This window comes from Erinaceus europaeus, chromosome 4 (genome assembly GCF_950295315.1).
Source record: "Erinaceus europaeus chromosome 4, mEriEur2.1, whole genome shotgun sequence".
Lineage (NCBI taxonomy): Eukaryota > Metazoa > Chordata > Mammalia > Eulipotyphla > Erinaceidae > Erinaceus > Erinaceus europaeus.
This window is the reverse complement of record NC_080165.1, coordinates 142,649,510-142,672,839: the sequence shown is the minus strand read 5'-3', so window position 1 is coordinate 142,672,839 and position 23,330 is coordinate 142,649,510. Positions and strand designations below refer to the sequence as shown.

At 39.1% G+C, this 23,330-nt stretch overlaps 1 protein-coding gene across 1 annotated transcript in view; it reads left to right on the top strand.

Moving 5' to 3' along the window:
* The window catches only part of AFG1L (AFG1 like ATPase), a 196,686-nt gene that overhangs the window by 60,590 nt on the left and 112,766 nt on the right, over positions 1-23,330 (top strand). The window contains exons 6-7 of the mRNA XM_007535470.3: positions 7,977-8,076; positions 20,319-20,377. Coding sequence (XP_007535532.1) covers positions 7,977-8,076; positions 20,319-20,377 — 159 coding nt within the window. The remainder of the gene's footprint in view (positions 1-7,976; positions 8,077-20,318; positions 20,378-23,330) is intronic.

Below are 23,330 nucleotides of genomic sequence, written 5' to 3'. Positions count from 1 at the left end.
TATTAGTGATTTACAAGATTATAAGATAACAGAGATATAATTCCACTCCACTCCTACCACCAAAGTGTTGTGCCCCCTGTTCCTCTCCAGTGGCAACCACTAGGGTTCTCCCAAGGTCGTAGATGTGGGTTGATTATATATATATATGTTTTTTCTTTTTTCAAATTTATGTTTTTCAATCTCTGTATTCTACATATGAATGAAATTATGCATAGTTGTCCTTCATGCCTTACTTACTACACTAATCATAATCACTATCATTGATTTGGTTGACATTTTAGTAATAGGACCTAAAAGTTATCCTTAAGACTTAAAAACCTAGTATGACAAACTGTTGATTTTCTAGAGGAGTTCTTAGATACTTTATTCTTTTTTTTTTTTTTTTGCCTCCAGGGTTATTGCCGGGGCTCAGTGCCTGCACTGTGAATCCACTGCTCCTGGAGGCCATTTTCCCCCATTTTTGTTGCCCTTGTTGTTGCTATTGTTATAGTTGTTGGATAGGACAGAGAGAAATGGAGAGAGGAGGGCAAGACAGAGAGAGGGAGAGAAAGACAGACACCTGCAGACCTGCTTCACTGCTTGTGAAGCGACTCCCCTGCAGGTGGGGAGCTGGGGGCTCGAACTGGGATCCTTATCCTTATCCTTGCAATTTGTGCCATGTGTGCTTAACCTGCTGTGCTATGGCCCAGGCCCCCTAGATACTTTATTCTTTTTTTTTTTTTTTTTTTTTTTTTTACCAGAGCACTGCTTGGCTCTAGCTTATGGTGGTGCAGGGGATTGAACCGGGGACTTTGGAGCCTCAGGCATGAGAGTCTGTTTGTATAACCATTATGCTAAGATGGAGCCGTCAGCACGAGTGGAGGAATATCCTTAGTCTTGGTGATGACTATTAAAGTCTCCAATGTAAACGGCTGGGTTATTCGGGGTAGGCAGGACCTCATTATCCCATGAGGCACTGGGAGGCTTATATACGTTGACGAGTTGAATAGTTCCAATAGTAATGGAGTCGTAGAAGGTCGAAGAGGCCGTATGGTAAACGTCTGCAAGACACGATTTGGCGTAGATGGCTCGGCCGTGTTTAGGATGGAGATTATAGCATATTAAATCGAATCCATTGATGGTGAGTCGAGCAGCTTCATCGACTGCTATATGTGTTTCTTGTAGGCAGATAACATCTGCCTGATGCTGTATCGCCAATTGACCAATAAGAACGCGTTTGGCAAAGGACAGCCCCTCAACATTAAGTTGGAGGACTCGAAGAGGAGGACCAACAGCTTGAAAGCTGTCGGGAGCTGCTTGTTGCTGGCTTTGAAAGTGACTTGGATCCATGTGGATTCAGTCGGCTAGGAAGGATCCTCAGTTTCCCCAATGAATGGGTACTCACAGGATGCACCACAGAAAGGTCGATCCAATGCATCCCAAAGAAATGCATCCCAAAGAGAAATTTCCCATGAGTGGTCATCCCACTTCCGGTTATCTTGTCCATCTCCAAAACTCTCTCCCTTTACACTGTCTGAACTGGAAGACGCTTTGAAGAGGGTTAAACCGGGAACAGCTGCTGGCTATGACAACATCACCCCAGAACTCATTCTTAACCTGGGTCCCGCGGCAAAGAAGTGGCTCGCTTCATTCCTGTCCCACATCTTGGAATCTGAGTCTATGCCCAAAGTTTGGCGTCGTGCGAAGATTATAGCGGTTTTGAAACCAAAGAAAGACCCAACACTGGCCGCCAGCTATAGACCAATTTCTCTCCTCTCCTTGTGTTACAAACTCCTTGAGAGGCTGCTTCTGTCCCGTATTTCTCATCTTAGAGAGAAATTCCTATCACCCGCCCAAGCTGGTTTCCGCCCAGGAAGATCTACCTGCGAACAAGCCCTGACCCTGTCAACTTACATTGAAAATGGATTCCAGAAGAATTTAAAGACGGGTGCTGTCTTTGTTGATCTCACAGCAGCCTATGACACAGTTTGGCACCGTTGTCTCCTAGTCAAGATCTCAAGATGCCTGCCTCCATGGGTGGCCAACACTATATCGTTTCTTCTCCAAAACAGAAGATTCCGGGTGCATCTGGGTGACAAGTCTAGCAGATGGAGACTTGTCTCAAGTGGCCTCCACCAGGGCTCTGTTCTGGCTCCTACGCTATTTAATATTTACATCAATGACCTCCCAGAAACTTCTTCACAAGGAAGTTCATCTACGACGATGACATCTGCTGTGCAACTCAGGCATCCAAGTTTGACATCCTCGAGGAAACACTCACGAAAGACATGTCTCTGATATCTGATTACTGTAAAAAATGGCGACTAATCCCTAGCACTACAAAAACGGTATCATCTGTTTTCCATCTACACCATGCCTCGGCCTCGCGTGAGCTTAATGTGCAGCTTGGCGATACGAGAATCCGGCATGAAGCCCAGCCAGTCTATCTTGGCGTTACTCTCGATCGCACTCTGTCATTTCACGAACATCTCATAAAAACTGCAGCAAAGGTGGGCGCGAGGAATCACATCATTGCAAGACTGGCCAGCTCCTCATGGGGCGCGAGCGCTTCCACACTACGATCATCCTCTCTGGCATTATGCTATTCCACTGCAGAATACTGTGCCCCAGTATGGTTCCGTAGCCCCCATGTCCACTTGGTCGATTCCAAATTATATTCCTCCATGAGGATCATTTCTGGAACCATCCGTTCCACCCCGGTTCCATGGCTGCCAGTTCTTAGCAACATCGCCCCGCCAGATATTTGTCGGGATGCGGCATCATCTAAGTTCATTTCCCACGTCTACACTCCACCGGACCTGCCAATATACGCGGATATCTTCGCCCACCCTGTCCAACGCTTGACATCTCGTCACCCAATCTGGTCCCCTACGCCTACACTGAACTTCTCTGTTCCAGACTCTTGGAAACAGAGTTGGCAGTCAGCTGAGGTAAAGAACAAACACCTCATCACAGACCCCTGTAAGTGTCAACCCGGCTTTGACCTAGCACATTATGATGGGGCCCTCCTCAATCGCTATCGAACAGGCCATGGCCGGTGCAGCGCTATGTTCCATCACTGGGGAGCCAGAGACGACCCGAACTGCCCCTGCGGCTCCAGACAGACTATGACCCACATAGTCAATGACTGCCACCTCTCCAGATTCAAAGGAGGTCTCGAAACTTGACATCAGGCTCAACCTGACGCTGTTGACTGGCTATGGAAGAAGGGCAAACGCTAGAAGAAGAACCATTATGCCATCTACCCGCTGCGATACTTTATTCTTAATGATTGTCTACAATCACCACTTTTTAAAAAAAATATTTATTTATTTATTCCCTTTTGTTGCCCTTGTTGTTTTATTGTTGTAGTAATTATTGTTTTTATTGATGTCATTTTTGGATATGATAGAGAGAAATGGAGAGGAGAGGGGAAGACAGAGAGGGGGAGAGAAAGACAGACACCTGCAGACCTGCTTCACCGCCTGTGAAGCAAGTCCCCTGCACGTGGGGAGCCAAAGGCTCTAACCCAGATCCTTTTGCCGGTCCCTGTGCTTTGAGCCAGGTGCGATTAATCTGCTGCACTACTGCCAGACTCTCACAATCACCACTTTTAAAATTGAATATTATTAGTAGTCTTGATTTTTTAAATGTATATATTTTTAAAATTTCTTTATTGGGGGATTAATGGTTCACAGTTGACAGTAAAATACAATAGTTTGTACATGTATAACATTTCCCAGTTTTCCACATAACAATTCAACCCCCAAAATGTATAAATTTTTATAGCCAAGTAGTCTTGATTTTTAACAGGTTATTATTAACCGTTAGGCAGTGTTAATTAATATGATATTCATTTTACTAAGGAGATGAATGGGAAGTATTGCTGTTTAAAAACAATATATCCTTTTTTGTGCTCTTGAATTGAGAGAATTAAAAAACCTTTTTTTTTCTATTATCCTTATTTATTGGATAGAGACAGCTCGAAATTGAGAGGGCAGGGTTGACAGACAGGGAGAGAGATAGAGGGAGTCACCTGAAGCCCTGCTTCACCACTTGCAAAGCTTTCTCAAACCCATCCCCCTTGTTCATTGTAACATGTGCGCTCAACCATATGGGCCACCGCCCGGCCCTGAATTGAGAGAATTTTTAAGAATTTTTAACTTGGTAACATTCAGATGACATTCACAGAGTATGTTTTCCGTAATGTATTCATTTTTATTAAATATGGTGTTTCAAAGTTTTTCCAGTGATATCAGATACACTTCTTTTATTTTTATTTTATTTATTTTCCCTTTTGTTGTCCTTGTTTTTATTGTTGTTGTAGTTATTGTTGTTATCGATGTTGCTGTTGTTGGACAGGACAGAGAGAAATGGAGAGAGGAGGGGAAGACAGAGAGGGGGAGAGAAAGATAGACACCTGCAGACCTGCTTCACTGCTTGTGAAGTGACTCCTCTGCAGGTGGGGAGCCAGGGTCTCAACCGGGATTCTTATTCCAGTCCTTGCACTTTGTGCCGTGTGCATTTAACCTGCTGCGCTGCCGCCTGACCCCCCAGATACACTTCTTATTTTGTGTGAGAAATGTGTCTGTTCTGTATGTTTTTGTTGCTGATGTGAAAGAATGGCTTCTCCTCCAAGTTTCCTTTCAGATCTTCATTATATCTTCCTTGAATTTCTATGTTTCTGCTAAGCCAGTCTTATTCTGAAGATAGCGGAACGCTTAAGGAAACTGATTTTTATAAATTATCATTCTTCCTAGGAACACTAGATAGATGTTTTACTAATGCAATCCAAAAAATTCTGATAAGTAGAATATCATGTAGAAGTATCCTCTATAAACTATCAATATCATTAAAGAATAGTTCTGTTTTTTTTTTATGAAACAGAGGAGCTATTAAAAACTGCTGATAAAAAATAGGTGCTTATTTTTGTGCTAATACTAATTCCTGATAATGCCTGCTTATGTTTGTCACTCATTACATGGCACTGTACCAATCAGTGGATGACTGAGACTCCAGCACTTACACATGTAAATGAACCATTCGATTTTTTTTTTTCCTTTTTCACTTAAGTGAGTCATAATGGAAAGCAACTCTAGGTCATAAAAAAATCTTTTCTCTTTAATGCTAATGAAATATCTCCACTCTGTATCAGCGCACTACCCTTATTGGTAATCTGTAGCTTTCTCTTTTGTTCCTGGTGTTAATGAAATGCTGGGTGCTGAAAAAACAGGCTCTCCAAGAATGTGTGGCCAATTGTCTCCTGTTCACTGTTGCTGTAGAATGACTGCTCCCCAGCAGAAGAGCACAAGTGCAGGAACAGATCAAAAGAGCTGGCGCCCAACTGCACCAGGTGACTTCTGCTTTATTAATTAGCCGAAGCTTCTCCAAGTTAATTTGCTCTGTTAGAGCCAAAACACCACACGCACACACACACACACACACACACACACACACACACACCACACACACCACTCACACACACACACACACACACACACACACTCACACACACTCACACACACACACACACACACTCACACACACACCCACCACACACACACACTCACACACACACACTCACACACACACACTCACACACACACTCACACACACACCACACACACACCCACCACACACACACACTCACACACACACCACACACACACACTCACACCACACACACACACTCACACCACACACACACACTCACACCACACACACGCACTCACACACACACACACACACACTCACACACACCACACACACTCACACACACACACACACACCACACACACACACACACCACACACACACACACCACACACACACACACACACACACACACACACACACACCACACACACACACCACACACACACACACACACACACACCACACACACACACCACACACACACACACACACACACACACACACACACACACACACAGTAATTCAGCCACAAGTCTTTCCACTTTCTCCAACTTTCCACTTTCTCCAATTTCACTTCAAACCTTTGTGCTGTGTTTTAACTTAAATCTGTGTCTCTTCTCTTTTCTAAATTTTAGGACGCAGAAGCAATCAATCTTCTCTCCCCAAAATCTCAGTGGGATAGTCAAGTATCCGTTTTTATTTTCTAAAATTTTCTGAAGGTCAGGGCATTGGGAATCCAATTTAAACGTGCAGTCGCCTTGAAAATTTGTAAGCCTGTTCTGTCCTCTCATTAGGAATGCCACTGGTGTTTAAGCCTTTGAAAAGGACTTTCGCTGTGTTTTTGCGGAAGCAAAATTGGACAGTGATCCTAAACTCCAAATTAAATATTATTAGATGACTTTCATTTTCATCGCCATGTTGTACGGTCCAGAAGGCTTTTTAATGTAGGGAATCTTCAGTTGTTCAAGTTATTTAGTTAATATTCTACATTATTGCCTGAGGTTGCAAGAAAAGTCTTCACATTCTCATTTTCTGGTTATATTTTGTTATGTTCAGGTAGGAGAGAAATAATTCAACTTCAGTTATAAAGAGAAAAATGATTTGGCCTTAGGGAGCCCCAGTTATTATTAGTCTTGTCACGATCATTTAGTTGGTGATTTTTAGTATTTTGCTTTTATTTGAAAGACTTCCACTAGTTTCTGCATAACATGGCTTGGAAATACCAGCGTGATGTTTATTGTATAAAATACATTGTGGGGTGGGGGTAGATAGCATAATGGTTATGCAAAAAGACTGTCACACCTGAGGCTCTGAAGTCGCAGGTTCAATCCCCGTTCCACCATAAACCAGAGCTGATCAGTGCTCTGGTTAGAAAGAAAAAAAGAAGAAAAAACCTGTGTTATTTTGTGACTATAAAGTAAGTTTGATTGAGATGATTTGAATCATGTTATCAAAGAAAGGTCAACATGTATTTTATATAGCTACTACCTGAATTCCATGTAACTATACCCCTGTAATATAGAGGAAGTTGCAATGGTTAATGCCAACCTTTAATATACACTTTTTTGAAATAAAGTTCCTTCCCTCTTTAATTTCTGTATTTCTTTGTGATTCTTAAAGGCTTTTTTAAAAATAAAGGTACCACTAACCTTTCTTGTTAACTGTGTATCAATAAAAGCAATTTAACTAAGCTCAATAGCTCTGAGTTTCTCTTAGACTACTTCATCTGTGTCATCATGTTATATATTTTATAAATCGCTGGGTTAACTGTTATCACATTTTTTTTTTTTGCTTTTTGGTAGAAGGGGTATTTGTATTTGTGAAGGTTAGGAGAGGCTGGCTGTGCTGGAAGTGACTGCAGTGCCTTTTGATTATTCATAGACAGTCGTAGAAGGCACTTAAAAAGAACAATGAAATTGCTTATTTTTTGTGATGGGCCATCTGTTGAATTGTTTCGTGCAACAATTGCACAATAGTATCTATGTCATATCATTCTATTTTCAACAGCAGCTGATTATGTCTCACTGGCTACTTGTCCTTATTTCTAAAGTCTCATGGTCATTTACAGTCACCTTTTCAGGGACCTTTGCCAGGAAGGTATTAGCAATCTCCAGTTGCCTGTGTGTATATATAGTTCTTCTCTCTGTTTTTTCCTCCCCGCATGGAGTGGAGGGTGAAGTGTAGGAGGGGTGAGTGTCTGTGGTGGCAGTAGGAGAAGGGATTTGGTCCTGCTAGTTCTCAATAATTAGACTTCCTAAATGTTTAAAACAGTTATGTTTGCTTTCCACCTGTAGTTTTATAAAAGTTAACATTAGCACCAGTTGATAATTTGTGTCAAAATGATAAGCTTGTAAAATAGAAGAATCAAGTCTAAAAGACCATTATACAGTCTTCCGTGCTTTTAATTATCTAGTCTTTTCTTCATGAGGATAATTAGAATTTTTCTTCTTGGAATTCACTTCCATCTCCCACCACCCTCATGAAAAAAAAAAAAGAGCCATTAGCAAATTTGTTAGAGGAGAAGTGAAATTAAAATAAAACAAATGTGTTGTTGTCCATAGGTCACTGACATTGCTGATGCCATGATTCTGAAACAGCTTTTTGAAAATCTGTTCAAAAACGGGGTCGTCGTTGTGGCAACATCCAACAGGCCACCGGAAGGTAAAAACAAACATTGTGCTAGTCTCACCCAATTAGGCAGAGACTTATCAAGCTTTTAGAAATCCATAATTCTGTACTCATTTATTGTGCTCATAAGTCTGATGATTTTTTTTGTGTATTAGTTATTAGAGCTGGTGTAACCTGAGAGATTAGCTGGTACTTGTACTTAAAACAACAACAACAACAACAACAAACTATTCCTAGCAGGCTAAATCCAGATGTTCTGTCTCCTGTGTTTGCTGCGCTTACTGCTTTTTTTTTTTTTTTTGTGAATATCAATAAATGTAAGCCTTTCTGACTCCTTTTTATGGGCCATAAGAGAAACACAGTTAAATGAAAGTCAGAACTCCCAATTAAAATTTAAATAAGAACTTACAACAAGTTTGCCTGCATAAGTAGTTTCTAATACTTCACTTAATTTATCACTTATAAGAAAGTACTTGTGATTTATTAAGGAAATTGTTTAAGAATTAAAATGCAAGTTATGTTTACACCTGCAGACCTGCTTCTCCTCTTGTGAGGTGGGAAGGGAGGGCTGTAATCCAGGTCCTCGTGCATGGTGATCTGTGTCCTCAACCCCGTGTGCTCAGCTCCACAAATTAGTTTTAAAATTACACATGTCACAACAGTAACATACATCAACTTTGTAACCTAGTGATACTTTCAAATCCTACCATGTGAATTGCTGTCACACTGGTTCTCCTCATAACCTCATAGTTCTCACAGATTCTGAGACCATTTGACTAAAAAAAAAAAAAAATTTTTTTTTTTTTTGCAAGTTTATTTGTTTTGGTCCACATATGAGCAAAATCTTCTGGTAGTTGTCTTATCTCTTTACTTATTTTACTGAGCATAATCACTTCCAGTTCTATCCTTACTGGAATATTGTCGGGAAATTGTGAGGAGCCTCACCAAGCACCCTGCATTCCTGATACTATGGCCTATCTACATAATCATTGTTTTGCCTGAAAGATCCTCACCCATTCCATTCCTTTGCTCTATCTCCTTTCTACCCTCAAGACCCTCCCTGCCTGCAGGGTAATATTAATCTTACCAGTTAAAACCCTCACAACAGTTGCTAAGGAAGTTTCTTTCTTCCCAGCCCCCTTTTTGCCTTTTTCTGCCCCTTTCCTACCCATTTCCATTTCTGACTTGCCGCTTCCAGGTCTGCCTTTTAAAAACCTTGGCTCTCTGATCAATAAAGACATTGCATTGCCTCGCACCGTGTTTGGTTCCTGAGTCATCTCCCTCACATCTGAGTGAGTAGCAGCCCAGGCTGGCTGCAGTCGAGTTCTCTCCAACCCAGAAAGTAAGCACCTGGGAAGAGGCACTCCCACGCTAGCCCGGCAGAAAATAATTGATACTCAATCAAAGGCAACACCAGAATTTAGGAAAGTAGGAGAGAAGATAGTGGTATAAGGGTCATCTGGAAAAGTTTAGCAGAAAGGAATAAAGGAAAATAATCCTTGAGGAAGGTAAAAAGAAGGTTTCAGTATGACTTTCTTTCTATTCCTACTTTCCCTAATTCCATTTGTTTTTAAATTGAAGGGGTTAATGCTTTACAGTGGATTCAATCTCATATTGCAGTTACTAGCTTGCTTAGGCTTTATCTGTTGTTGCTATTTAGCTGTTAAAACCCCAACTAGTGCAAACACATCACTGCAACTTCAGTGTTTAGCCTCCTTTTTATTTGGGGATCACTAGAGATTTTTCTACTTTCTTGCGAACTCAAAAGATAGTATATTTAAACAATATTTGTAGCATATTTCTTTTTTTAATTTGTATTATCTTTATTTATTGAGTAGAGAGAGGCAGAAATCGAGAGGGAAGGGGGTGATAGGAAGGGAAAGAGAAAGGGACACTTGCAGCCCTGCTTCACCACCTGTGAAGCTTTCCCTCTGCAGGTGGGGACTGGGGGCTTGAACCTGGGTCCTTGTGCACTGTAACATGTGCACTTAACCAGGTGTGCCACCACCTGACCCCTTTCTAGTATATTTCTAGTGCTATTTTCTGTTTTCTAGGGTAATCTAAGTAAGGGTCCTAAACTTCAGTCAGAGAGGATCTTAGATCAGATCCATTGGAGGGAAATTGCTACATTATTTTCAGATAAAAATACATCTAGAGATAGTTTGTATTCAATTTTGTATTTTTACAAAAATTCAAGAAGGGGACAGAAGTATATAGCATAATGGTTATGCAAAGAGACTCTCATGCCTGAGGATCCAAAAGTTCCAAGTTCAGTTCCCTGTACCAGCATAAGCCAGAGCTGGTAAGTGATTTAGTGGGGAAAAAAGGCCAAAAATAATTATATATGGTTTTACTTTCAAATATATTATCAGATCACTAGAAGAGTGAGGTCTGCAGGTATTTATCTTTCTTCCTCTCCATCTTCCCCTCCTTTCTTGATTTCTCTTTGTTCTGTCCAACAACAACAATGGAAATAATGGCTGCCTCCAGGAGCAGTGGATTCCTAGTGCAGGCACTGAGCCCCAGTGATAACCCTGGAGGCAAAAAAAAAAAAAAAAGGAAAGAAAGAAAAGAAAAGAAAAAAGAATAAGAAATAGTTGTAATTGTTGGGAGACTTGAGGTAAAGAAAATAGGTTCATAATGAATGAAAAGTTAGGAAACCTTGACTGAGACATAAAAACTACAAAAAAAGTACAAAATTTAAATTCTCCAAATACAAAAGAAAGTACCTTAAGTAAGAATTCACTTAGAATGGAGCTAACAAAAACCTGGAGAAATTCAAATTATCCGATGTTAAGAATAGAGAGAAGGTGACAGGAGAGAAGAAGCAGAGTCCTAACAATTTGTAGACCTGTAACAAGCCTACCATTTCTACTTGGCGCTCCCAGAAAAAAAGGAGAAAACATCCCACAGGAAAGCTTTTCAAGAGGTAATGTCTGAAAGATTTTTTTTTTTTTAATCTAGGGAAAATGAACCATTTTGAAAGGTCAGTCAATTACAAACAGAATAAATATGAGTAAACTCTGCATAGGCACATTATAGTCAAACTATTAAAACCCAAGATAGAGAGAAAATCTAGAAAACAGAAAAAAAATGACATTAAGGAGACAGAGATCAGATTCTGGTGACTTCCTTTAGCCTTTATAGAGAACACAGACTATAAAATTTCAACGTTTAACTGTTGGGGAAAGGGGGCTGGATGGTGGTACACCTGACTGAGCAAACATGTTACAATGCATGCAGGGGCTTCCCTCTCAATTTCTGGTTGTCTCTCTCCAATAAATAAATAAACAAATAAAGATAATTAATATATATTTTTTAAAGCTGGGGAAAAACTAGAACTTTTTTTTTTTTTTTGGAGGGGGGGATATATTTATTTACTAATGAGAAGGTAAGGAGCTAGAATATCACTCCTCCCCTGGCAAATGAGTCACTGGGTCTTGAACTCAGGACTTCGTGCTTGAGGCTCTACCTCCCAGGCCACAAAAGTAGGACTGTTTATCCAATAGAAGTAAAATAAAAATAAAAAACATCAGCTTTTTGTCCATGCCTTTCTGTGCATGTGCTTTCCCTTTTTCCTGAATGAAAGCTTAAAATGCCTGAAATTAAAAAAAAAGGGGCACATCAGAAATGCAGAAATGATAAATACAAGGTAGCTATTAGCATTAATCTTTCCTCTAAATTTTTTTAAAATAGAAATTATGCTTTACATGAAATTACAACATTTTCTTGTGGGGCTTATAATGTATGCTTTATAGTATATGATGTATTTGATCCATATAAAAGGAGTTTGAATAAAGGGTATATATTAAAACTCGACAACAATAACTAACATGCAGAAAAGAGGAATTTTCAGATGCACTCAAACAATCCCAAAAAGGCAGGAGGGAGTAAAAACATAGGAACAAAAAGGTAAACAAGTAATAAAATCATAGACATAGATACTGAATGTTAATTAGCTCAACATTGTAATTAAGAGGAAGAAATTATCAGAACAGATAGAAATTGCCAGAATGTGTTATCTAGTAAGGAAGACACAAATCGAAAGTGAGAGGATGTAAAAAAATTTTCTCATACACACGGTAATAAGAGCTGGGTTCGTCAGTAGCAGATTAAATTGACCAGCAGACCCTTCTGGCCCCTGGAGCCCCTCCAGAAAGAGCCTGTATTGGACTCTTCTCCTTCACGGTATGGCAACCACAGCCCTGTGTTCCTGAGCCTTGGGTCACGGTATTAGAGCGCAGGCAAATCCAGTATTGCATGGTGGTGTGTGAAGTAATCGTTTCGAGCCTGAGGTCGAATCAGCAACAGGGCCCTTTAGTCTAGTACCACAGCAAAGCATATGAATCTCTCTTCTGGGAACAGCAGCACACGAATGCTTTTCTGCTGTACCTTCTTCTCTGCTTGGTGACCCTGTGCTCATTGGGCCAATGTAGTCTAGCCTTTTTAGCATCTCTGTACAGCGCCTTTGTAAATCCCTAAATTGAGTAGTTTCGTGTATGGTGATTGGCATACTTTGTGTCCCTTTTTAATTTTTTAAAAATATATATTTTATTTGCTTAATGAAAGAGATACAGAAAGAGAGCTAGAGAGAGACCAGAGCACTACTCAGCTCTGGCTTATGGTGGTTTGGGGGGATTGAACCTGGGACTTCAAAGCCTGAGGGATGAAAGGCTTTTTCCATAACCATTATGCTATCTCTTCCACCCTGTGTCCTTTTTTAAATTAAAAAAAAAAAGATTTTTTTTTAAATTAATGACAAAGAGAGGAGAAGAGATTGAGAACCAGAACATTACTTTGGCACACATGATGCCAGGGATCAAACTTGGGACCTCTTGCCTGAGAGCCTAGTGCTTTATCCACTGTGACACATCCTGGACCTTACTATTTATTCCTTTCATACTTTATTTTATAGCTACAGTCTGGCTGTGTCTGCCAGCTATGATATGTCCAACCATGTTATAACATGGTTTTGATTTAAAAAATGCATTTTTTTACTTAAATCTTTATTTATTAAAAAAAGTTTTATTTATAAAAAAGGAAACACTGGAGCAGGGGTAGATAGCGTTATGGTGATGCAAAGAGACTCTCATGCCTGAGGCTCCAAAGTCCCAGGTTCAATCCCCTGCCCCACCATAAGCCAGAGCTGAGCAGTGCTCTGGTTATTAAAAGAAAAAAAAAATAAAGGAAACACCATAGGAAATCCATAGGATAAGAGGGGTACAACTCCACACAGTTCCCACCGCCAGAACTCGGTATCCCATACAGGGAATAATTAGCTGTTCTATCTACATGTTTGTGATAGTAGAACGGCAGTAAATGTTTTACAGACGAGTTAAGCTGCCAGGGATATGGCTCAGGGAACAGAAACCAGGACATGCTTGTCTGGGATTCCAGATTCAGTCCAGGTCTGTGTATAGCAGAGGGATGTTCTAACCTCTCTCTCCCTCAATGAAGAAATAAGATAAAGATTCTATTCTAATAAAGGGACATGGAAAAAGGAGTAACACTAAGTGAAAGAACTATGGCTGCTTAAAAGATGTCTTCTCCCCTCACCTCTCCCAACTTCAGTGTGGCTTACTAAGGAACTATTGATTTACAGAGTTCTCGTCACAGGAATACAGTTCCACATCTTCCCAAGATAGGTGTCAGGATACCTCAGCCTCCACCAAACAGTCATCTTCCTCCACCACAGGGCCGTAGAAACCCCCCCCGACCCCCAGCACTCCTCCTGACTTTCTTTTAATCCACACTAACGTAAGGCCATCTTGGAAGGACAAAACAGGTTGGTTCCATAACCTGTATAATTATCTTGTGCTAATTTATAGGAGAACTTCTTTCACTTTCCTGTATGAAAGGATTTTCTTGAGCTGGGTGGTGCTCAACTAGTAGAGTGCACATATTAGCCATGCACAAGGACATGAGTTCAAGTCTCTGGTCTTCACCTACAGGGGAAAAATTTTATGAGCTGAGGAGTATAGCTGTTGGTATTTCTCCTTTTTGCCTCTCTCCCTTTCTATCTCTCTCTGCCTCTCACCTTCTATTAAAGAATAGGAAAGCTTTCAAGGGAGGGGATAGGACATGGAGATCTGGTGGTGGGAATTGTGTGGAATTGTACCCCTCTTATCCTATGGTCTTGTCAATATTTCCACTTTACATATTTATATAAATATAAAAAGACAAGATAAGGAGGGGGGGGAAAGTCTGTCAGGAGTAAATTCCAGCAATATTCTGCCCTCCCCCCATGGTAGAAAAAAAAAAGGAAATGAAAAAGAAGTTTTTCTTAATCCAAACCAGTAAGTACTTTTATAAATAAGCATTATTAATTCTTTTGGTTTTGACACTAGAATTTTTAAGAAAAGATGTGCATATTCATTGCCAAAGTATTTCTGTAGACCCTTGTAATTACTTGAAAAATCCTCTTTGCATTTATTTCATCTGTAAGTATTATTATATTATTCACCGTAGAGAATGTAGAGGTCCTTATTCCATTCTCAAAAAACAAATGTCCCATAATTCCAGCACTCTGTCTTATATGACCAAGTGCTCATTTAGCTGTTTAGAGATAATTTGTAGACATGAACTTTTGCTGAATTTTTAAATAGTATTTAGTAAATAATGGCAAATGTTGATATAAATATATCATAAATCTTTATGTCTTAAGAAAGATAATATTAAATGGCTAATATTAAAAATCTTAGTAGCTGAATAACATTTCAGAAAATGGATCTATTGCATTGATAATTAGCATAACATTTGAATTGCAAAATCTCTTCAATCTAATGAGTACAATCCTTTCCTTTCTTTATGTAAGTGTCCTATAAAAATCTAAAGGTTTTCAAGCCCAATGAATTCTGTTTAGAATTTTGTTTAGAGAATGCTTCTCAGAGTGTAAAGTTTGATGTCCAGAAGTATTGCCTAAAGGTTATCTTCTATAAACTTTTACTAGTCTAACAGCTTAATTTTAATTCTGTAATTATTCCCTTTGATAACTAAATAATACTGTGCGTGTTATTCCTCAATAAGTTTGAAAAGAGTTTATTGAGACACAATCAACTTATAATAAATAGCACATATTTAAAATGTTTTTTTTTAATTTTAATTTTTTTTATTGTCTTTGTTTATTGGATACAGGCAGCCAGAAAGTGAGAGGGAAGGGGGAGGTAGAGAGACAGAAAGACACCTGCAACACTACTTCGCCACTCATAAAGCTTTCCCCCTGTAGGTGGGGATGGGGTTTGAACTGAGGTCCTTGTGCATTAATGTGCACTCAACTAAGTGCACCACCACCCAGCCCCTAAAATGTTCAGTTAAGTAAATTGACACATGTCTACATCTGAGAAATTACCAATATAAGCAATATGATGGGCACACCCCCCCCACACACACGTTTCCTTGTCCTCCTTTTAAAAGTGTTCGTTTCTTAATGAGAGCTAGGAGGAGAGAGAAGAAGCAAGGCAGCACACTGGTCCTTGTACTGCTGGTGATCAAACCTGGGGCCTAATGCTTGAGACTCCAGCACCTTATCCCTCTGTCACCTCCTGAATCATCGGTGTTCCCTTTTTTACCTCTCCCTGCCAACCCTGTCCTCACCACTTTCCCAGGCAAGAACTCATTCACTTTCTGTTACTGTGGGTTTATTTGCTTTTATGGTGGATGGGATCATATAGCATGTACCATTTAAAATTTTGGTCTGCCCTCATAGTCTGCATAATTAATCTGAGTTGACCTTTTATGAATTGTTGTGAATAAAGAAATACAGCTTCCCGGCCTAGCTGTGTGTCTCTGGTTGTCTCTGTCTACTGCTGCGAAGCTAGCCCGGCCTGCTGGAGCCCCGAACATTAACAACACCCTTCCCTCGCAATTTCTGGCTTTCTCTATCCAATAAATAAATAAATATAATAAAAAAAGAATTCCATATTCCAGTACATAAAAATTTGAGATATTCAATCTGATTTGTGGTTATTCTTATTATTTTTTAATATTTATTCCCTTTTGTTGCCCTTGTTTTATTGTTGTAGTTATTATTGATGTTGTTGTTGGATAGGATAGAGAGAAATGGAGAGAGGAGGGGAAGACAGATAGGGGGAGAGAAAGGCAGAAACCTGCAGACCTGCTTCACTGCTTGTGAAGCGACTCCCTGGCAATAAATCGGATAGTAAATGAAAGAGGAGATATCACAACAGACACCGCAGAAATTCAACATATCATGTGAGGCTTCTATGAACAACTATATGCCACCAAGCTAGAGAACCTGGAAGAAATGCACGATTTCCTAGATACCTACCAACTTCCAAAACTAAGTAAAGAGGAAGTGGATAACATGAACAGGCCCATCACAGCTAATGAAATTGAAACAGTTATCAAAAATCTCCCCAAAAATAAAATTCCTGGACCAGATGGTTTTACAAATGAATTCTACAAAATCTTCAAAGAAGAACTAATACTTCTACTTTTAAAAGTCTTCCAGAAGATTGAAGACACTGGAATACTCCCTGCCAGCTTCACTGATGAAGCCAACATCACTCTGATACCAAAAGCAGACAGGGACACAACCAAAAAAGAAAACTACAGACCAATATCTCTGATGAACATAGAGCTAAAATACTGAACAAAATTCTAGCCAACTGGATACAGCAATATATTAAAAAGACTGTTCATCATGACCAAGTGGGGTTTATCCCAGGCATGCAAGGTTAGTTTAATATATGTAAATCAATCAATGTGATCCACCACATCAACAAAAGCAAGACCAAAAACCACATGGTCATATCAATAGATGCAGAGAAAGCCTTTGACAAATACAACATCCCTTTATGATCAAAACACTACAAAAAATGGGAATAGTTGAAAAATTCCTGAAGACAGTGGAGTCTATATATAGTAAACCTACAGCCAACATCATACTCAATGGTGAAAAACTGGAAGTATTTCCACTCAGATCAGGTACTAGACAGGGCTGCCCACTATCACCATTACTATTCAACATAGTGTTGGAAGTTCTTGCCATAACAATCAGGCAGGAGCAAGGAATTAAAGGGATACAGATTGGAAAAGAAGAAGTCAAACTCTCCCTATTTGCAGATGACATGATAGTATACACAGAAAAACCTAAGGAATCCAGCAAGAAGCTTTTGGAAATCATTAGGCAATACAGTAATGTGTCAGGCTATAAAATTAACATTCAAAAGTCAGTAGCATTCCTCTATGCAAACACTAAGCTAGAAGAAATTGAAATCCAGAAATAAATTCCTTTTACTATAGCAACAAAAACAATAAAATATCTAGGAGTAAACCTAACCAAAGAAGTGAAAGACTTGTATACTGAAAATTATGAGTCACTACTCAAGGAAATTGAAAAAGACACAAAGAAGTGGAAAGATATTCCATGTTCATGGATTGGTAGAATTAACATCAAAATGAATATACTACCCAGAGCCATCTACAAATTTAATGCTATCCCCATCAAGATCCCAAGTACATTTTTTTATGAGAATAGAACAAATGCTACAAATGTTTATCTGGAACCAGAAAAGACCTAGAATTGCCAAAACAATCTTGAGAAAAAAGAACATAACTGGAGGCATCACACTCCCAGATCTCAAAGTGTATTATAGGGCCATTGTCATCAAAACTGCTTGGTACTGGAACATGAATAGACACACTGACCAGTGGAATAGAATTGAGAGCCCAAAAGTAAGCCCCCACACCTATGGACATCTAATCTTTGACAAAGGTGCCCAGAATATTAAATGGGGAAAGCAGAGTCTCTTCAACAAATGGTGTTGGAAACAATGGGTTGAAACATGCAGAAGAATGAAACTGAACCACTGTATTTCACCAAATACAAAAGTAAATTCCAAGTGGATCAAGGACTTGGATATTAGACTAGAAACTATCAGATACTTAGAAGAAAATATTGGCAGAACTCTTTTCCACATAAATTTCAAAGACATCTTCAATGAAACGAATCCAATTACAAAGAAGACTAAGGCAAGTATAAACCTATGGGACTACATCAAATTAAAAAGCTTCTTCACAGCAAAAGAAACCACTACCCAAACCAAGAGACCCCTCACAGAATTGGAGAAGATCTTTACATGCCATACATCAGACAAGAGTTTAATAACCAACATATATAAAGAGCTTGCCAAACTCAACAACAAGACAACAAATAACCCCATCCAAAAAATGGGGGGAGGACATGGACAGAATATTCACCACAGAACCAAAAGGCAAAGAAACACATGAAAAAATGCTCCAAGTCTCTGATTGTCAGAGAAATGCAAAAAAGACAACAACGAGATATCACTTCACTCCTATGAGAATGTCATACATCAGAAAAGGTAACAGCAGCAATTGCTGGAGAGGTTGTGGGGTCAAAGGAACTCTCCTACACTGCTGGTGGGAATGTCAGTTGGTCCAGCCTCTGTGGAGAACAGTCTGGAGAACTCTCAGAAGGCTAGAAATGGACCTACCCTATGATCCTGCAATTCCTCTCCTGGGGATATATCCTAAGGAACCCAACATATCCATCCAAAAAGATCTGTGTACACATATGTTCTTGGCAGCACAATTTGTAATAGCCAAAACCTGGAAGCAACCCAGGTGTCCAACAACAGATGAGTGGCTGAGCAAGTTGTGGTCTAGATACACAATGGAATACTACTCAGCTGTTAAAAATGGTGACTTCTCCATTTTCAGCCGATCTTGGATGGACCTTGAAAAAACCATGTTGAGTGAAGTAAGTCAGAAATAGAAGGATGACTATGGGATGATCTCACTCTCAGGCCGAAGTTGAAAAACATTAACCTTCTTTACCCCATCTTGGATGGAGCTTGAAGATACCTTGCTGAGATAAGTCAGAAACAAAATGATGAATATGGGATGATCTCACTCATAGACAGAAGCTGAAAAACAAGATCAGAAGAGAAAACACTTAACAGAACTTGGACTGGAGTTGGTGTATTGCACCAAAGTAAAAGACTCTGGGGGTGGGGGAGGGTTCAGGACCTGGAACATGATGGCAGAGGAGGACCCAGTGGGGACTGTATTTTTTTTTTTTTAATGTTTTTTAAAAATTTCTTTATTGGGGAATTAATGTTTTACATTCGACAGTAAGTACAATGATTTGTACATGCATAACATTTAGAGGTTGTATTGTTAAGTGGAAAACTGGGAAATGTTATGCATGTACAAACTGTTGTATTTATTGTTGACTGTAAACCATTAATCTCCCAACCAAGAAATTAAAAAAGAATATTATATATCCAAATACTAAATATCTTAAAATACATTGCAATGTGTTGAATTATTAATCATTTGTGAGATCTCCAAAGTCTTTATTTTTTTACTATCTTTGTTTATTTGTTGGATAGAGACAGCCAGAAATTCAGAGGAAGGGGGAGGTAGAGAGGAAGAGAAACAGGAAGACACCTGTAGACCTGCTTCACCACTCATAAAGCTTTCCACTTATAGGTGAAGAATGGGGCTTGAATCTGGTTCCTTGTGCATTGTAACATGTGCACTCAACCGGGTGCACCACTATTCGGCTCCTCCAAATTTGTTTTTATGGTTTAATATTAACATGATTTATTGCATTTAAGCTTGGTGTGATTAGCTTTTCTCTTATTAACAATATACTGAATTTGTATAGTACCATAATTGAAAGAAATTTTTATTGTTTTTTTTCTATATTTTGATCCTTTGTCTTTAATGAAAGAGTTTATGCACATATTTATAATGACATTATGATAAATATTTTTTGTTTTCTTTTAAAAATATTTTTAGCTTTATTATTTCATGGATAGAGACAGCCAGAAATCAAGAGGAAGTAGAAGGGAGAGAGGGAGAGAGACAGAGACACGCCTGTAGCACTGCTTCACCACTCACAAAACTTTCCCCTTGCAAGTCAGGAACAAGGGCTTGAACTCGGGTCCTTGTGCATTGTAACATGTGCGCTCATCCAGGTGTACCCCCGCCCCCTGTATTTTTCTTTTATAAAGCTACATTTATGCATTTATTTTTGGTAAAAGAGAGAGAGAACCAGAACACCATTTTAGCATATGCACTGCCAGGCTTGAACGTAGGGCATCAACACAACATTACCCTAGTTCCTAGTTGCAAGGATTATTTTTCTAAACATAATAAATCAGTAAAAAAAGGGAAAAAAGGTTTGTCAAGCTACAGCATAAACTCATGTTGTAAAAGAAAAAACAAACTCATGTTGTAAGTTAGGCTAAGTATAAGGTTAATGCCATTGTTTTTTCTTCCAGACCTCTATAAAAATGGACTCCAAAGAGCTAACTTTGTGCCATTTATTGCTGTGTTGAAGGTAAGGACAATCACTTACTTATTTTTACTGACACATTTTATATTGACTTAAAATCAAGGACTTTTATAGGACTGCCATGGTCTTATAATCAAAAAGAATTTATTTTGATATGTGATAGTAATTACCAAGACACTAAAGAAGGAAAGAATATATAGTATTCAGGGTAGGGGAGATAGCATAATGGTTATGCAAACATACTCTCATGCCTGAAGCTCTAAAAGTTCCAGGTTCAGTCCCCTGCACCACAATAAACCAGAGCTGAGCAGTGCCCTCTGGTGTTTCTCTCTCTCTCTCTCCCTATTTCCCTCTCCCTCTCCCTCCCCCTCTCTCCCTCTCCCTCCCTCCCTCTCTCTCTCAAAAATAAATTTTAAAAAAGAATATATAGTATTTGTCAATGGGCATACCTCAAAATTGTAACATTACAAAATAAAGTCTAAATTGCTCTGAGGCATTTGATGGCTTTGCGTTTTATAAACTTTAATCTGGGATTTGTTCATAAACATCATGGTGGAATCTATAAACTTATACATTGATTTCTGGAAAATAAATGTCTAGTACTCCCTATTTCTTCAGGTTAATGGCCATTAACATGTTTCTCCAGCTATTAAGGTTGCTATTCTCGAGTGGAATTATTACAAAAATATTCTAATATATTTAAATGTGATTGCCATCAACTTATCATGAAATTATGTCAAGTTGAGGCACATAGTTTAAATATTTGTGTGTATTATCACTGCATAGAGTTTAAAATAGTCTTCATTACAATATGATTAAGAATAGAATAGCCTCCTTTTTACTGTTAATTTTAAGTAATTTTTTCTTGATTGTTCAATAATCTTATACTCAACCAATATTTATTGAAAACCTACTATGCACAATAGACACAACAAAGAGCATAATCATGAAATATGTTATATCTCTTGATTGCAAGTCATTTATAATATAATTCATGATGTAATATGTACACAGATATCTATAACACAAAGCAAATATGATAAGTACCCAAGAAGCATACTTATGTACTAGAATGTAATTCTCATTATTCTTAGGTACATAGTTTTTCCAGGCCTGTGGCAGCATGTCTAAAGAAAAGAGAAAGTAGTATTAAAAAAAACAACAACGTTAAAACCTGAAAAATATTTATCAAGAAGAGTAAAGACATTATATCTCAAAATAGTCTACAGATAGAGTCAGAGGATCTTTTTGAAGTATATTTTAGTTGGTGGAAAACTTTATTCTCTGAGCTATACTTAGAAGAATTCAAACATCTGTTTCCTTGACCAATTTTAGGTTCCCAGAGGACTTTAATTTCTTTGAGATATTTATAGATGTATGGAAAAGTAATTTTTGAAGATTTATGCTGTGGGTATTTTTCTCCCTTTATATTCAAGTTTTGCATTTAGGAAGAAGGTAGATTTGCAGTGTTCACACCATGGATCCAGAGTGAAATGGTCTACATAAATACCAAAATATAAACAGGAGAGCTAAGAAAAAATAGATACCAAAAATAATATTTTTATGTCCCATCAAATATAAAGAGTAAAGGCTCATAGAATGAAGCAAGTTAAAAAGTTCTCAGAGGGGAGTCGGGCGGTAGCGCAGTGGGTTAAGCGCAGGTGGCGCAAAGCGCAAGGACCGGCGGCGTAAGGATCTGGGTTCCAGCCCCCGGCTCCCCACCTGCAGGGGAGTCGCTTCACAGGCGGTGAAGCAGGTCTGCAGGTGTCTATCTTTCTCTCCCCCCTCTGTCTTCCCCTCCTCTCTCCATTTCTCTCTGTCCTATCCAATAACCACACAATAACAACAACAATAATAACTACAACAACAATAAAAAAAGACAACAAGGGCAACAAAAGGGAAAATAAATAAATAAAATTAAAAAAAAATCATAAAAAAAAAAAAAGTCCTCAGAGAGGGAGTCGTGCGGTAGTGCAGCGGGTTAAGCGCAGGTGGCGCAAAGCACAAGGACCTGAGTAAGGATCCCTGTTGGAGCCCCTGGCTCTGGCTCCGGCTCCCCACCTACAGGGCAGTCGCTTTACAAGCGGTGAAGCAGGTCTGCAGATGTCTTTCTCTCCCCTCTGTCTTCCCCTCCACTCTCCATTTCTCTCTGTCCTATCCAACAACAATGACATCAATAACAATAACAATACAACAACAAAGACAACAAAAGGGAATGAATAAATAAGTATTTAAAAACAAAGCAAAGTACCCATTTTAGGGAGTCAGGCGGCTGCGCAGCGGGTTAAGCGCACATGGCGCCAACCGCATAAAGATCCTGGTTCAAGCCCCCGGCTCACCACCTGCAGGGGGAGTCACTTTACAGGCGGTGAAGCAGGTCTGAAGGTGTCTTTCTCTCCTCCTCTCTGCCTTCCCCATCTCTCTCCATTTCTCTCTGTCCTATCCAACAATGACGACATCTATAACAACAACAATAATAACTACAACAACAACAATTAAAAAAAAGAGCAACAAAAGGGGAAATAAATATAAAAATTTTGTTTTAAAAAAGTTCTCAGAGAAATGAGTAGTTGGGGGCCAGGCAGTGGAGCACCTGGATAAGTGCTCATGGACCTGGGTTCAACCTCCTAACCACCTGCAGAGGGAAAGCTTCACGAGTGGCACTCTGTCTCTCTCCCTCTCCCCTCTCAATTTCTCTCTGTCTCTATTCAGTAACACATAAATAAATACGTTTAAAGAGAGAGAGAGAAATGTGTCATTGTACATTTGTTTTAGCCTCAAACCTTGTTTTTGGCCAGTGATCTATCAGAGCTCAATATATGATAGCATTATTAATAGCCACATAGGTCAGGTTGAATTTAATTTCCTCTTACTTTCTCACCCTTATTTGTTTGAAGAGAAAGGAAAACCAAAGAGATAAATAATGTAAATTTGAAAATGAATAAGAGCTTAGATAAAGAATATAATTTAAAAGCCTACATAAGCTGAAATTCGAGGA